The 17,810-nt window shown below is 38.1% G+C and overlaps 1 protein-coding gene across 1 annotated transcript in view; it reads right to left on the bottom strand.

Annotated features, from left to right (window-relative positions):
• The window catches only part of LOC139139793 (ubiquitin carboxyl-terminal hydrolase 40-like), a 63,032-nt gene that overhangs the window by 8,144 nt on the left and 37,078 nt on the right, over nucleotides 1–17,810 (bottom strand). The window contains 4 exon segments of the mRNA XM_070708710.1: nucleotides 9,753–9,860; nucleotides 10,348–10,573; nucleotides 13,405–13,470; nucleotides 14,843–15,080. Coding sequence (XP_070564811.1) covers nucleotides 9,753–9,860; nucleotides 10,348–10,573; nucleotides 13,405–13,470; nucleotides 14,843–15,080 — 638 coding nt within the window.

Here is a 17,810-nt window from a genome sequence, read left to right as displayed (position 1 = left end):
TGTACCACTCATTGCTATCAAATAAAGTTTTCTTTAACTGGTTTCTTAAACTGAGATTAGTGTCTTAGGAAAAATCACATTATGCCATGAGATTTGCAGATCAAAATCAACTATAAATAATTACTAAGCAGCAGCAATCATCACTTCCATATTTACTGACTATTTTGTATTGCCAAAATACCGGCATTTAGCCACAATTGAATTCTTGACAGTGCTAGGTATTTTATTTCTTTTTCCCTCACAGCAACACCAGGGCCATTAAATCAGAGCTGTGCAGGGTGAAAACAGCACATTTTGTACCCATCCACTGAACGACCTTGAGCGTATCAGAGTGTTATGGAGATTTCAGTGTTTACTTGTGATGGCTCCATTGACTTGGATTGGTTTAGAGTGAACCAAGGACACACAGAAATGTAAACAAAACACAGCTTTTTCTTTCTCTTCTATGGTGTCAGTTTTAATGCCTTGGTCTCCAGGGAACACTTCCAATAAATCTTTCTGTCAATTTCAGCATCTCTCAGTTTTTTGTTTCAAAAAATTTCCAAAGTATTGAATTAGAACAGTTACATGCTTGACTTCAAGTCCGTTCCGCGGCAAGAGATTTCATTTTTCACAGTGAACGATGTTAATTAAACTGTTGTGTAATAGAGACGGCTATCTGCATTGTAGACAGTCAATTTAGACAGCCAATGATCATGCTGAGATCCCAACATGAACAGAGACTTTGTAACTGTTTATTCAACATGACCTCTCAGAGATCACATATGCTATGCATATGAACCAAGGTTATGTTCATAGACAGGTCATAACAACCTGGACATGTAAAAATGCAATCAAAGTGCAGGCACATTAAAAGGATTCTGCCATGGTCAGTTTGGAATATAGTTTTTGTAATGTTCTACTGCTGACCTCAGTTGATGCCTGTACTGTCTACCAGTTTTAATAGCTTGCTAGGGTTCCATATCCCATGAACACAGATCCACTAATTGCTTGCTCACATGCAGTTCACTGTCCTTTGCAACCATTTTTACTGATATTGTACAGCATCCTAGGGGGTCTGATCAAACTTCGTCATACTCAACACCTACTTTTGAGAGCTAAGATTCATCTACATACATGAACATGATTTATTAAAAAAAGACGCAGCGGTCATTCAGATGTTTCTATGGTGTGAGATGGCAAACAACAGAAGAAAAATAATATGATTAACTTTATCTCTGAGTTTTTGTACTGTCTGTATGGCACTACAGTGACACAAGCTAAGCTACCTACAAGTCGATCCACAGAGCTATGAACATAGAATGTAGTAGCAATTATCACTGCTATGTTCATGCATTATCCGCATTTGTGTCAATGATAATTTTGTAAACAAATATAGAAATGTGTTGACGTGTGATGCATCATGGGATAACTTTACATTGCAGGTTGCTAGGGAATGATATGAATGACTTGTCTTGAAGCTATCCTTGGTTTGAAAAAGGTCACTGGCTACTTGCAGATACATATCCATAAACAAGCTTGCAGCGGTTTTGCCTTTTGTAGTCCACCACCCACCATCCTGAAACTTGCATTGATCCCACAGAATATAAAGTTGCAATATCTTAGCTTTGTTCATCGATATATTAATTTCAGATATGTATTACGGAAAACTCATTGGAACAAGTTTTCATGATTTAAAATCTCTTTGTTAATGATTGTGAGATATTGCCACAGTTTCCTATTATCACATTTATCACTTTCAGAAGATACTGTAACTACTGATCAATGCTAAATTTGCAGCTCCAAACCAAGCCATAATTCTCAAGCCCTTTTTCTCACTTTTATCAAAATTTTTATCAAGACAACACAAGGCACGTAGTAGTACTATCACAGGTAAGATTATCATCATGGCCGTGCTTAGTCAACAACTTCAGCTTTCAATGTACATCATCTTTTTTGATGTCCTAATCAAACTTTAAACAGTTGTAGCTGCCCTTAATTTGGGATGGGAGGTGGTTGGTAAAGCGCTTTGGCCCCAGGGGACCCTCCCTCTTCAGCTGCACACTTCAGGTCTACAAACCAACTCACAACTTTACAGACCTTGTTGTTCTTTGCCAGCCAGATCAAAGAAGATGCTCTCAAGGCTGTCAGACTTACAGAGGTGATTTCTCCAGCCTTCTTGAGTTGCCAAAGTACTTGAGATGTGTGGAAACATCTGAACAAAACCCACTCTTTGACCTATTTCCACTGTGGCCATTCAATGGATTTCAACATTGTGAACATTAGAATAATCTTAAAAGTTTATATTTCATACACAGAAGGACAAGATGTCTTCATGATACCATGGTGTACCTATTATTATAGTACAGATAGTTGTCAGAACTTATGGAAATTAAAATTCAAAACAATTAAGATATCTGATTTTCCTCTTTCCTCCTTTGTAGAGATTTTAGTTAGACTGTCTACCATTGCCACAGTTTAAACAAAAAAATCTCTTCTACTGAGGTGTTGAGATATTATGGAAATATTATGGAAATATTATTAAAGTATTACGGAAATAATAACATCCATTGCTAACAATTTCTGTGGTCTTAATTTTCATCAAGGGTCAAAGTTTGATCACCAGGTTGTCACGATGCTACTACACAACTGTACAAACAGATCAACTACGCCAAATCAAATGTCCACATTTCTTGTCAAATATACATAAAGCTACAATAATAATTCATGTATTTTGATAGCATATGGTGTTTCTACAATTTAATATAGTCAAAACAAACTTGAATAAAGTTCTGATAACATAATTCACTACATGATACAAGATAAAATTTTATCAGATATAATGATTGCATATTCTAGTGATGTTGTACCTAGGTATTTTCCTTTGTAGAAATTTTAGTTAAGACTGTCTAGCACCAGTTCTTAAAAACTCCCTGTATGTTTCAGTGCATGTTAGGTTAACCCATTAGCACAACTAAGGCCATATAAAACCCTGAAGCAATGAATCTACCGTTATTGTTGGACGTTTCTCTGCTGGCTTTACTCGATTTACTTTGAGCTGAAAATTCTATTCATATTTAAATGTTGTTTTGAACTCTATTGATGTACTTGTACAGTACTTGACCTTTGCAAACACACACTCAGTCAAATTTGACAGGCTGACCGTCTGTTGTAAAATTTATGCATGATATGAGTAATGCCTTCATTTTGGTGATATTCAAGAAAAGAGATTACTGTGAAGTTGGTATCATAATATACTTTATTATCATTATGGTGATTTTTTAGGGTTGGTAAAGGAATCATGGTGTGACATAACTCTCCTTATTCAAAAGAGCACACTAGATTTTATGTTTATCTGATGATTGTCAACCCATATTAAAGTATCATAATATCAAGTAGATCTAAAGAAGCAGAAGATGTCTTTAATATGTCAGTGTGCTTCAACATTTAGAATTCACTGGAAACAGACACTGAGCATGTAAAAACATTCAACAGATATGTTTTGCTACAACTACCATGGCCTATCTTATTGTTGATATATTTTGGTAGCAGTCAAACTGAACTACTAAATTTATTTCAAGAACAAATATTATGAAATTTGAACATTTACGCCAGGAAGAATAATTAAATTGTTCCTCGGAATCATCATTTCTACTTTAGTTAATTTGGAGTCTTTTTGGAGATTGCAGCAAATATATTTTGCAATCATTTACTTTTAGGGCATTTTTGTTGTGCATATTTTTACATTTTTTTAATTTTTCTCTTGGAGCATGTGGAACTGCTCAGAATTTATTCTGTCAGCACTGCCTGTCTGTGTAATACCTATATTATTGTGGACAATCAAGACTTAGCACTGCCTGTCTGTGTAATACCTCTATTATTGTGGAAAATCAAGACTCAAAGTCATTAGTAACAATGTAACTGGTGGAAGATTTTGCTGGTTTGTAAAATACCTTAAAAAGTTTCACTCACTGCCTCTGTAGCTTTGCCAAAAAACTCTGTCGAACAATAATTACCAAAAAATACCGCAATTGTCGCTCAAATTTGATCAGAATTGGTACATACCAAAGATCAACAATAAGTGTTGTTTCTATCTGTTCAGTGCAGGAAAATTCTACGTTGATGTTATGACAATGATTTCTGCACAACTAGAAAAACAACAAGAAATATTTAAACCAGGAAAACAAGAATGACAAAAGTAAATAAGGTCTGAAACTTTAGGTACTGGAGGTCAACTTTAGCAACATGCATAGCAGACAATGTTTCAACCATGGATGTACAAAAATAGACATCCATGGTTTGAGCAGGTCTGTTAGTATGTCACAGTTCATAAACAATGACAGGAAATAACTAATAAGCTGTTTCAGTTACTGCCACCACTCCCACACATAATACTAGTACCCTGCATACAAATAGGTTAAAGAGGGGCTTTTCAATCCCTGGTTCTCGCATTAGTGGAGTTCTCCTCCCAGTCAAACACATGGCCGGTATGATGTTTGATTTCTATAACATTAATTACACAAACTCATCTCAACCTTTTGTCACATGTTGCTAATCCTGCAAACAGAGTTTATGCAAGCTTTTGATTGACGGTCAGTTCAAATAGTCAACGGTCATTGATTCCCCACCACAAACGCTTGAATTTCCTAAAAAATCGTCTTCCAGTCGCGTTAACCTTTGAATATCACCACAGAGTTCGATGGGCAGCAACTTCACGCTGACAGCTTAGCAGTCTGTCTGTGTATTTGCGGCCGGGGAAAACTAAAAAGTTGCCTTTTCTGGAGCGAGTGCCCGCGTGTTGCCTGTTTGGTGTCCACTTACACAATGAACGCCGCCATACCTTGGCGTCCTTTTAAAGGGAGGCTCCGCCTTTAAAGGCAGGGGGAGCCTATAAATACCCCCTATCTCCCGAGCATTCATAATCCAACATGAGTGGCACATGGTAGCAGCGTCAACGAATGCTCCCGAAAATCTGGATCCTTCAGGAACCATGGTGTAAATTAAAGCACTGTCCAACATATTACGTTTTGTGAATACTTGTGGAATCACCTTGTTGGCGAAATTCTCTCATTTTTTTCCATTTTAAGTTGCTTTTTGATGCCAAAACTGCTTCGATGCTGTGTTGAAGCGTACAAAGAACAATTGATGAAAGCGTTCAAACAGCTGCCAATCACGAGGGGACGCGCAAAGGTGCAAACGATCAAACATTTGTTGTGTACATCGGATCGATTACGATGTCAACAATGAATAAACGATTCTTACTATCTACTGAGCAAAATACTCGACCAACGGTTACATGGACAAAACCGGCGACATGCGGACCCATTTTGGACTGAGCACGAAAAACTACTTTTCTAACTACTTTCAGCCGAAATCAACTCGATTCCGATCTATGCCTACACAAATCACTCAACCGCTCACAGACGGCGAAAAATTGCTCTCGTGACGTCCAAAACCGTTGTTTGCTGGCGATGCACGGTCAAAGGCCAATGCAGTGGCCGGCCATTGGATACGTTCAGGCAAAGATTATACAGGTGCCCATAAGCTACATTATTTCCTGTCGGGTCGGGCCATGAAACTAAATCGCGATCCATTCATCTCTGTTGGAGTTGTCCAAAAAGAGACACTTGCCATAGACTATAGCATCAAATGTTGACCGTTCAGACTGAAACATGATGAAAGGTCTGAAGATCGCCGTGATGTCGTTCTTCTCTGTACGTTTTTCTGAGCTTGTTTTTTACTAACTTGCTCTAATATTATCTGACGTTTGTTTGAAATCTTTATCAACTTTTCTTTCCCAACCAGGGCACAACATTACCTTTTTTTACTTTCATAGTAACCTAGGATTCATTTAATTCGCTGATTAATAGACTTTTCTGTTCTTCCTCGATTGTCTGTAACTGACTTTTCTATCCCGATATCGATATTGCGTTCGCAATCACGTGTCTTGAAACTTACGTCATTCCCTGAAATAGTTTTCGTACAAACTCAAGAAATTTGACAATTCCTAACGAATAGTCGGCAAAATTTACAGAAATTAGCAACAATAATTCCATGTATGGTAATTTTACAGTCTTTAGCCTAACCGGTTCGCTTGGCAGAAGCAGTATATAACGATCTGAGTTCCCATTTTTACCCTACAGTGTGAGTGTAGTATTCGTACAACTCAGATCATAATCTTACGCTGTTCCGAGTAGCCTGGGCATTGTTATAATATACAATAAATTTACCCTATCAAAATACTCGTTTTTACATTGCTTGGATATCGATATTTTTTCTATATTTTTTACTTTTGATTTGAAGTCTTTGATTCTCAAATGGCGGCAGCACATGTACGGTTACAACCGTCATGTGATCACCGGAGTGTGCTTGTAAAGTTGTCGGGAAGTTGTTCGGAAGAAAAAGGATTTTGTAGTTAGCGGCTGCAGCTCGGGATTTTTCAAGATAACAACCCATTATACATTTCTTACATCTTTGAAAGGGGGATTACGGTAATCTGTCCTGTGATGAAAATTTTGTGAACGTCTTTGCAATGTGTTTCCACGATGAGTGTAAACTGATTCTCTGTTAGTAAAAATCGTCAGAAATGGTCCAGTGGCCGTGATAAAATAGACTCGGGAGCAAAAAATCATTGCGAGGAAGATAGTAAGAAATTCACATTGCGATATTTGCTGTAGTATTTCTCAACAGGAATAACGGATTTTTACGCATTGTGTATAAGAAGAGCAAGGTGTTCGGCAGTGAATTGCTTCTATCATAATAATCTTGATCGCAGCTATTAGGCGAGAAGACAGCGGGCTCTTATAATCTCGCAAAATTATTGATATTATGTCTTTGTGTTGAAAATTTTCGATCGAAGGCAGCAGCTCAACTTCAACAGCCGTGGTATATTGGGAATCGTGTTTATCACTGGACGCAGAACTACCTTGCTATCAACATTACGTTCTATACCAATGTACGCCCCTGAAAGTTATAGAGTCAGCTGTGGCATCGGCAGTTACACATTGGTCGTAATCTTTTCTTATTCTGCCCCGTCTTTTGTACCGTCTAGAAATTTCAAAGCTAGAATTTTTTACCGTGACATATAACACAGTGACCTTGCACACTAATGATCATTCCACTGTTTCTGTTGGGGTTTGTTGGTTTTATGATTTGCCCCGTGGCCCCGGTAAAATCTTTTCATACGATACACAGTTGAATTTTTAAAGGTAAATTTAGTATATTCCCAGTTTGTTGGGTAAAGTTGTCTAGAGTGAAAGGTTGAGTTGACGCTGATAGAGAAGACGTCGGGCCGGCACAGTTGACTGAGGTCCGGTCGGTTTGGGGTCGTTCAGTCCAGAAACCTGCAAAGTTCTGTATCATGATCGTTCGGCATTTGGGTGTTTTAACTCAATTTTTTTGGACAAAGTAATTCAGTAATAATGTACGCCAGATTCCTTGTGTTGTTTTGCCACCGTCATACGCGTATACGGACGGCTTGAGATTAAAAACGGTAAAAATATTCAGTGCTCGTAAATGCGTGCAAAGTTTATTTAGTTACTGCTTACGCAGTATAGTCATCAATACGACAAGGATTTGCCACCCGTAACGACTGTAATCCTGCATCAATAGTCCATTCGAAAATTTTGTGCTGAATCGAAGGAGGTAAAAATTACGGTTGGAAACGTCGGTCCATTTTCTGTTAAAGTTGTTGATCTGCAAAATCTTCGATGTGCACAAACTACAGGAGTGGCTGTTATAGGTCTACACGTCCCACGTGCTTTCCACTGTTCATTACGAGCTATGTTCAAAGTGCGGAGTTATAGACATTTGTGAAGTACCGGGTACATTGATTGTGTTCGAAACCTCTACCTGTTTGCTCCTCGTGTTTTTTTGTGTCCCTAAAGTCGACTGGCTCTATGCTCTATGTTGCGTACACACATAGCTGTCAGGATTAAGATTTTCTGGGTAAATAGATACACTCAATGTTTATTCCGCCTCTGATGCAAAGACACACACTGTTTTACATGTGCCACTCCTAGGCCCTGGGATCGATTGCCATACCTTTAAAGATGTTTGGGCTGTTTCAGTTACTGCCACCACTCCTGCACATTTGCAGGATTTCCCCTTTTTCTTACCTCATTTGCATATTTTTGACACTGACATGTTCATTTGAACAACGTCACATCTCAACCCCTGCATCTACCTGTACACCAAATACTGAGATGGTAGCTTTGGCGGTATGGGAGCTTTTGCGTGTGACGGACATACATCCGCACATACTTACCCACTTACATACATACAGACATACAGATGCCATCGACTCACCATATAAGCTCTTTTTGGTATTTATATCAATACCAAATATGAGCTAAAAAATCTGACGAACAATAATTATTTTTTTCTCTGGCCCTAGAGATGTTTAATTGGTGACTAAGAAATAGACTTTTGACTGAGTTTTAATGATCTATCAAGTAAATGTTGAAATTCCTATAAATCTTGTTAGAATTAGATTTTTCTGGTTGTCAAAATATCTTATAAAGTTACCAAGGCAATATAAATCTTGTTCAGGCAGACATATTTGTGTCGCCGCTACACTGACAAACTTCTGCGTTGGTGTTATAGAAGCAGTCTGAATGTATGGTGTCGGCCTAGCGTCTGACCATTATAATGTTGATCTGATCCGGAAGGGGGTCTAGGGCCGATACAAAATCCGAGTCTCTGTGTTACTGCATGACACCAGCCCTGGTCAGATAAATACCAAGTTTGATTGTCAAGTTTACATTTACTGACAGTTTTCAATCCAGTCCCAATCATCCTAGTAGTAAGAACATCATTTTCCCACCACGTTTTACTCCGCAAATGAGACCATGTTGCCTGATTCCCATGTGATTCAATAGATCGGAGAGACGTATATGTTATTGTCAACAACGTAGTTAAAAACGCCATGTACTGATTATTTCTCCACTGCCAAAGTATCCGATTCTGGCCCGTACGTCAGTAAAAATATGCTCAATTTGTCTCCAACAACTAAAATAGTCCGTAGCGGTCATATTAGCCCTTCTTGGCATAAAACGCATACGAAAAACATGAACAGTACAAACATTGTGATGTCATCCAAGCCCACCATTTTGAACTTTGAAAGGTCAGAGGTCACATAGAATTAAAGTTACGTCAGCATGTTTTTGCGTTGCAATCATCTCTGAACGAAACTAAATTTAATCTTTGGTCTGTTACATTGGATCTATTTGGCCCTGTCCAAATTTGCCTGTACAGACACTTTATATCACCAGTATTGAAACTTCTTTATGCAACGTTGCCAACACTCTGCAGGAATTGATATGACCTATGACCTACTTGTTTCACACTGCATGCGGCAGATAAAAAAAGTATACTTTGCTTGATCTTGAAACAGCAACACAAAAGCAAACAAGGATATCATTTGATTTCATGATGCAACATTTTGATTTTATTTAAACACCTCTCAGATGCCTTTGCCTTATCACACAGATACCAACACTAATGAGATTTAATGATTAGTATCACTGTAACACATCATTTCACATTGCAGCTGTCCAAATTGTCAATCATTACAGCACCATTCAATATCTATGCCATCCCAAGACAGTTTGAATAATGTAATCACCTAATTCATGTAATTTAAGGTTTATAAACTTTTACAACTTGAAACTCAAATTGCATATACTTTTTATAATCTAAAGATTTTCAGACAGTATTGATTTAGAGAAATAATTCCCATAAAACAGAATGATCTAAATCTGTTTCATACTCACCAATACACCAATGGTATCTCCATCCTTCAGGTGATACGGTGCCTGCCGTAGATTTATTTTGGGTACATTACTTTTCCTTTTTCCTTTGGTTTGCCTTCCTTTACCAACCTGCAAACAGTGAAATATTCTGTTAAATCAATTATAGTAGACAGTGGAACGGTGCATTGTAAAAACAAAACAGTTTTATCTTCAGTTTGTAGATTAGAAAAGAGTTTTACATTATTTGTCTTAATATCTGCTAAATCAGATTATTTGAGGATTGGGAGATTACAGCTGAGTACTGAAGGTATAAGGCAGGGATTTGCTTATACTGTGATGCAAAGAATGTTTGTAGGTTTGACTAAAGGCTGTAAAATTTGCTATTCATGGCCACTTCTGACAAAGCTTTCTTGAATCCCATACAAAACGCATTGTTACTTATAATATACAATGTACCATTCTAGTAAAGTCAACTGTACAAAAATTCCGATAAACTACCTGTGTTTTTCAGTGCAATAATGGAATTATCATTATCTGAAATGGAGATCACATCACATCACATCACATCACATCACATCACATTACACTAAGTGACATGCCATAGTTGTATACTCACAGGTGGATTAATAACCATGTCTTGTACAACCAGCCATTCAAACTTCTCTATCACATGTTTAGCAATCTTGACATGTTCAACAGGTAATGCATATTTATCGGCTATTTTCTGTTTGAGCCATGCAGGTGAAGCACCTCGTGACACGTTCCACATAAGCTCTTCCTCTGCAGAATAACTCCTTGTATTTGGCATCCTTTGGCAGATATTTAGCACCAGACAGTTTTGACTGTAAGAAAGAGAATGAGTTTAAGTTTTGCACTTTTGATGAAATGCAGTTTTAGAAAATACAATTCAAGGTACATTTACTGTATTGCATACCTATCGTATGAACTGCTATGCCATGTTTTCAGTGTAATTTTTTACTCCACTTTTGAAACTGCAATTAATTTAATCTTGTTGAAAATATGCCTCCTTACTACACAATAAGAAGCATTGTTAGTCTAACACAGCAATTCTGTCTTCATCTTGTGATAATTACAGACAAAACGATGAGATTTCTCTGTTTCAGAATGTACAAGTATACTAGAAAGAACAACGGTATCTAAATAGCTTTGCCAAACATATAAGTTGTGTATCCAGCTATTGGGTTTTTAAAACCACTGTAATATTCTCACCAAGTAGTAAGTCACTGGTTTCAATGTGAGATTGCTGAGAATGATTTATTTACTTCAAGGCTTTAGTCAAGTATCAAGTACCCCTCCATGAAATTCAATGGGACCTCTCTACACACTTTGCTAAATATGCAAGTATTAACAAGTGACAGCAGTCTATCAGAATGTGGTTTTCATCAAAAGAATATCATTTTCTCTTATGACAGATAAATTTTCATTTGAATATTGTACGCAAGATTTACATTCACTCAGGCTGACATATTCCATGTGTGCACAAACACAGAAAAAGCACACAATATCTTCCAGAGGAAATTCTACTTACTGCAACAACTTGCATTCTGGGAAATAAGGCACATGCATAGACCATCATTATGCATTAATCTTTTAACCAGTAGGTTACCTCCATTGTTTTCAATACTGTGTGTGAACCTGTGTACAGTATGTGTGGATCAATGTATACTGAGTGACGATTTATGTACAATGTGTATGGGACTACGTATAGTACTGTATGTGGACCTATGTACAGTATGCGTGTGTGTGGATCTATGTACAGTGTGTATAGACCTGTGCACAGTGTGTGTGGATCTATGTACAGGGTGTGTGGACCTGTGCACAGTGTGTGTGGATCTATGTACACTGTGTATGGACCTGTGCACAGTGTGTGTAGATCTATGTACAGTGTGTATGGACCTGTGCACAGTGTGTGTGGATCTATGAACAGGGTGTATGGACCTGTGCACAGTGTGTGTGGATCTATGTACAGTGTGTATGGACCTGTGCACAGTGTGTGTGGATCTATGTACAGGGTATGTGGACCTGTGCACAGTGTGTGTGGATCTATGTACAGGGTGTGTGGACCTGTGTACAGCATGTGTGTGTGAATTATTAAGTACAGTGTGTGTGGATCTATGTACAATGTGTGTGGATCTTTATACAGTATGTGTGTGTGGATCTATGTACAGTGTGTGTGGATCTCTGTACAGTATACACATTCCGCTTTGGGGAAGGGGTCTGTGTTTGGGGTGACTCACAGGCCCAAGGGGTTAAAAAATACCGCAATTATACGGTGTCGCTCAAATTTGATCAGAATTGGTATATACCAGTATGGGTTACCAATGATCAACAATAAATGTTGTTTCTATCTGTTCAGTGGAGGAAAATTCTACGTTGATGTTATGGCAATGATTTCTGCACAGTACAACCAGAAAAACAACAAGAAATATTTAAACCAGAAAAAAAAAACATTTTTGACACTGATGTGTTCATTTGAACAAATTCACATCTCAACCCCTGCATCTACCTGTACACCAAATACTGAGATGGTTGCTTTGGCGGTATGGGAGCCTTTGTGTGTGACGGACATACATCTGCACATACCCACAAATATACAGACATACAGACATGCAAATCAGATGCAAATGAACTGATTCAGCTTATACGATAACCTCACATTGGTACACCGAATGTGAGCTAAAAAATAATCGAAATCATACCAATCCATAATCCAATAACACTAGGTCAGAATTTGTAAGACAATAGTTGTAAACATAGACACAAAACAGCACAGAACAGACAGTAAATAGACGGTACACTAACAAAGTCAAATTCATGAAAGAAAGATATATGGACCTCTGGCCAAAAGACCAAGAAAGATGTATGCTGTTGCCCTCATGGTCAGTCAATATGTGTTTTATAACACACCTCATCCGCAGTCATGTATAAGAACGTACCATACATAAAACTTGATGCATGTAATGTGTTGGAGTGGTTCGACAAGAAAAAGTTCTTCCAAACAGGGTCACAACACTTCTGCGACACGTTCAATGCACCTTTGATTATCGTTTTTGTCCGTTTCGAGTCCTTGTTGGAAACCAGAGCATTCAGTTCTTCTTCAGAAAGTAGCATAAACCAAGAAATTTCTCGACTATCGTTTCGCTCGGCTGCAGATGATATCTTTGTTTATATTCCAGTTCGAGCACGTGGCAATGTTTTTTTTGACGTCAGTGGGCATCATTTTTTTGAACTGATGCCTGGCAGGCAACAGTTCCGACAAATGATGCCTGATGACGTTGTTTATGTGAATCAGCACAAAAAGAACGCATCCCACATGACTATCAATTGGCGAATTACAACACAGACAGCGGATGAGGTGTGTTATAATACTGTCTGTGGACCTATGTAGAGTATGTGTGTGTGGATATATGTAAATTGTTTATGGGACTATGTACAGTACAGTGTGTGGATCTATGTACAGTGTGTGTACCTATGTACAGGGTGTGTGGATCTATATACATGTGTGGGTCTATGTATAGTGAGTGTGTGGACCTGTGTACAACGTGTGTGGTACCTACGTACAGCATGGGGACCTATGTAAAGTCTGTGTGGACCTATATACAGGGAAATGGGCTGAAAGGGTTAAGGCCAATGATTTGATGAGAAAGCTTACTCGAGGTCTTCTTCTTGTGACAGAACTTGAACACAGAGCTTGTTACCATTGCTCAGCTTTTGTCTTCTGTTTGAGAAACAAAACAGAACATGTCGGTTAGAAATGGTTTACTTTACACAACAGGGTATTCATCGTGATAATATTGGGTAATTAATCTGGGTGTCATTGGGCAGAACTGGGTGTCTTAATTGGATTGTGAAGAATTGTAATGTGCCATCTGGGTATCAGTGGGCAGAACTGGGTGTTTTAATTGGGTTGTAATTAAATAATAACACACGCCAGCAAGGGCAAGATCACGATTTGTTGCCCGCCCAAGGGATGGTGCTCATGACGGTAATATTGATGATGCCCGAGCCGAAGGCGAGGGTATCATCAATATTACCGTCATGAGCACCAGCCCGAGGGCAGGCAACAAATCGTGATCTTGCCCGTGCTGGCGTGTGTTATTAATTTTATTACACCGAACAAACACTTTTGTTTTTGAAACTTTGCTTAGAATGCAGTCAAGTGTCGATCGAGACTCGCCACAGTGAAACGTTCTATGTGTTGCTCGATCGCAACGCTACATGAAGTTGAAGTAACGTCTAAAATCAAAGATAGTGTTGTTAAAGCTTTTCTCGTTTAATTTACTAAATATCATCTACTTCAGGTCGAGCTAATTTCTTTTATCTTTTCAAAAGCTATTGCTTTACAGAAAATACCGAGCAAATGTACGCGATCGATGATGTGGTACGCGTACGCGCAGAAACGACGCGCGGTATTCCAGAACGTGGTAGCGGGCTATATCAGTGCACGCGACAGGGCTATATCAGCGCACGCGACAGGGCTATATCACCTAAGCCATGTTCTATCACTTTTCGTTCTATATCACGTGAGTAAGGCTCAGCCAATCACAGTACCTGAATAATACGTGAGGTGTAATAAAGGATTATAATGTGCCATCTGGGCATCAACAGGCATAGTAGACTGGAATGTAACATTAGGTTTTCATTTTTAGGTTCCATCGAGTCAAGCTGATCTTTCATTTGAGTGTCAAAAGATGTCAACCAGGACCACTTCTGTTTTACAACTGTGACGCAAACTGATGCAGACTATTGCCCTGCCAGATGCCTATTGCCCTGCCAGATGCCTATTGCCCTGCCAGATGCCTATTGCCCTGCCAGATGCCTATTGCCCTGCCAGATGATTATTGCCCTGCCTGATGACTGTTGTCCTGACTGATGACTTTATTGCCCTGCCAGATGACTATTGCCCTGCCAGATGACTATTGCCCTGACTGATGACTATTGCCCTGCCTGATGACTGTTGCCCTGACTGATGACTATTGCCCTGCCTGATGACTGTTGCCTTAATTGTCACATGACTATTGCTCTGTCTGATGACTATTGCCCTGCCTTATGACTGTTGCCCTGTTGGTCTAAACAGCAAGATGACTCACTTCAAAGTCTGATCCAAGTTTCTCAGAATCCGTGTTGGTCTATTGTTCTCAAGAAGTCGAATTCTCACAAACTTGACAGTGGGTGGAGATATTTCTATCATTTGTGGTAGAGTCATTACTTGGCATTTCAAGTCTTCAAGTGTAGCATCCTTTGAGATTTCAATATCACCAAGAGCTATTCGTTTGTCTGATTCTGTATCTCCACTGGGATTTCTTGATGAAGTGGTTGCTAACAAATCTATGAAGAAATGAAAACATTTTGAGGATATGCAGCAATGGGTGAGAAATTATAGACATGGATCAAAATAGACCATCAGAAAATGATTGCTATTTATGAGCTGACATTATTTGTATCTTGTGACAATCTCATTGATTTCTCAATTAAGCAATTAAGGTTGAGTGCACCTTGTGGACAATTTTTTAGACAATATTTTGTTCTTTAGCTTGTCTGGAATTCCTTCTTGAATTGTGTGTGTGTGTGTGTGTGTGTGTGTGTGTGTGTGTGTGTGTGTGTGTGTGTGTGTGTGTGGAAAGAGAAATGTAATTTCCTGCCATCAGGATAACACAGGGCATTGCAGCTATTTTGAATTTCAAATATCAGTGAATTTGGGCTAAATTGTTCACTCAAAAAATTTGCATGTGTCCCTTGATTTTCATTCTTGATTATGAAAGAAAGCGCTTTAATGTTTCCTTGAACAAAACATGCACAAAAGTTGAAACTTTCACTTTTAATGTACCTATTACCTTGGCAAATCAAGCCATATAAAAAATGTTTTGTTACATATCTATTGCTAACTATGGAAAGTGTAGAGTTGCACTGCCTTGCTAGGTGTACACTCGCAAAATAAGTTTCAGGGTTCTTTTATTGGCAAGGTGACCGCAAATTGACAGCAAAACATGACAGCCAGACTGGCAGGGTTTGCAGCAGGACCATGGGTGTCTATTTCACTGCAGGAAAGCAGTTTATACTGTTAGCATTTGGAAATACTACAAATGTATAATACATGAGGTAACAAGTGTTTAGCTGTAGCAGACACTTCATGGGAGTATGATAGGATAGTCAGAGCTGTAGGAATTCCTTGCAAGTTGGGTATTCAACAGGATTTTATATGAGGCTAGAGAGATGGTCTTACAATCAAAGATCGGTAGATTTGATCTTTGGCTTAAAGTTTATAAATGATGTGACTCATTGAGTCTTGTCCATTCTGTACCATTCTGTACACACTCCTAAGGCGTTGGTGCTTTGACTTGTGTTTGAGTTGATACAAATACTTTTTAAATATTATGCACAGTTCAGGCAATACTAAATATGATCATACCAACTGAGATACTGGAGATTGTACAGATTTCTAAAGTCACCTGTTACCATGGCAATGCAATGTAGGATTGATAAAATTGCTGCTTGCACTGCTTGCCATCAAATTCAAATCAATATATGACACTTTTAATAACAGTTTGTCTGCATGAAAAATTCTAAATTTACCATGATAATTATTATTTTATCTGTTATATGTTACATCACAATGTAAAAACACTCAAAGCATGGATAGTTGCTATGACTTCTTATTCTTTATCCCTATCCCTCCATACTATTATTGTATCCACTTTTTGCACATCCAAGCTGTCATTGTATTTAAATTTTGAAGCATTTTGATGTCATGCAGATAAAGATTTTGCACCCTATAGATGGTGAAAGTAAATGATAATATTCTGCTATTCTAGACATGATAACCTCTGTAAATTAAGCCTCTAAAAGCTTCTACGTGTCATTTTCAGCATTGTCATACCTACACACCACCCAATGCTCAGTGAGAGCCAACCCGTTTATGGAAAATCAAGTAAAATAAGCAAATTTTGATAGTTTTGCAGTTGAAACACAAAGTAGAATGACTCGAGCCATTTGAAAATTATCTGTATATGCTAAATTGTCAACACTGATGATACCAACAGATGATATCGCCGGATACACTGCTAATTTATACAATAGTCTCATTTCTTACTTTCTGCCACAATAGGCACACAATACTGAGAATTATTATCTTGATAGGCTTCCGCACACCTTGACATTGGTGAGAAGATTGCTTGTCAAAGTAAGTGAGACAATCAGGAAATTAAAGTGACATTTCTTATAAACTGATGTTACGTAATGACCTCCTTTGGGAACAGTCAAATGAATATATATATTCAGGCAGAAAGCACCTTGGAGACAAAGACGTAAATTATCAAAGCAATATCATTCATTGTTGTGCAAGATTTTGTGTAGGGTCATTGTAAACAGTGACAATCAAACCTGGTTCCAATTCGCAAGAAAACCGACAACCAGCCTTTTTTAAAACAAGTGAAAACAAAATATTTCACCACAATGTGAAGACTTTGATTTTCAAGATGCATATTGCTCTATGTTCAAAAGACCACGGACAATAAATATCACAGGGGAGGGGGAAGTATCACAGGGGAGGGGGAAGTATCACAGGGGAGGGGGAAAATTGGAATTTTATGCAGTGAAAAAATATTCTTTGATATCATGAATTTCAAATATTTAGAAATTAGCAATCTTCATGAAGAATAATGCTAATTAGTTAAATGCAAAAGACAGGTGGTATTGGATTATGGCAGGTCAAAGTTCATGGTGGAGGAATGACACGACTCAAAATGATATTTGATACTGAGTGTGTTGCAATTCATAATTTTGATTAAGAAAAGGTGTGAATCAAATTTGGAAAATTAATTTCCTTGAAGACCTAATTCTTCCAGTTTTCTCTACATTTTTCATTTACAAGCAGCATCAATAATATTAGCAGTTTAAATATGTTGGCATCCTCATCAGGATATTGTCACAAATTCATATTGTCAAAGTACCTTGGCCTTATGATTGATTTCAAATATCTGCTAGGTTACAGGCAATAAAATTGGATTCGTGCTTAAGGTATATGCACCAGGAAAGTGAAAGACTTAAACTTATTCAATG

Source organism: Ptychodera flava, chromosome 9 (assembly GCF_041260155.1).
Source record: "Ptychodera flava strain L36383 chromosome 9, AS_Pfla_20210202, whole genome shotgun sequence".
Classification (NCBI taxonomy): domain Eukaryota; kingdom Metazoa; phylum Hemichordata; class Enteropneusta; family Ptychoderidae; genus Ptychodera; species Ptychodera flava.
Note: the sequence above shows the minus strand (reverse complement) of the source record. Positions and strands in the feature narration are given on the sequence as shown.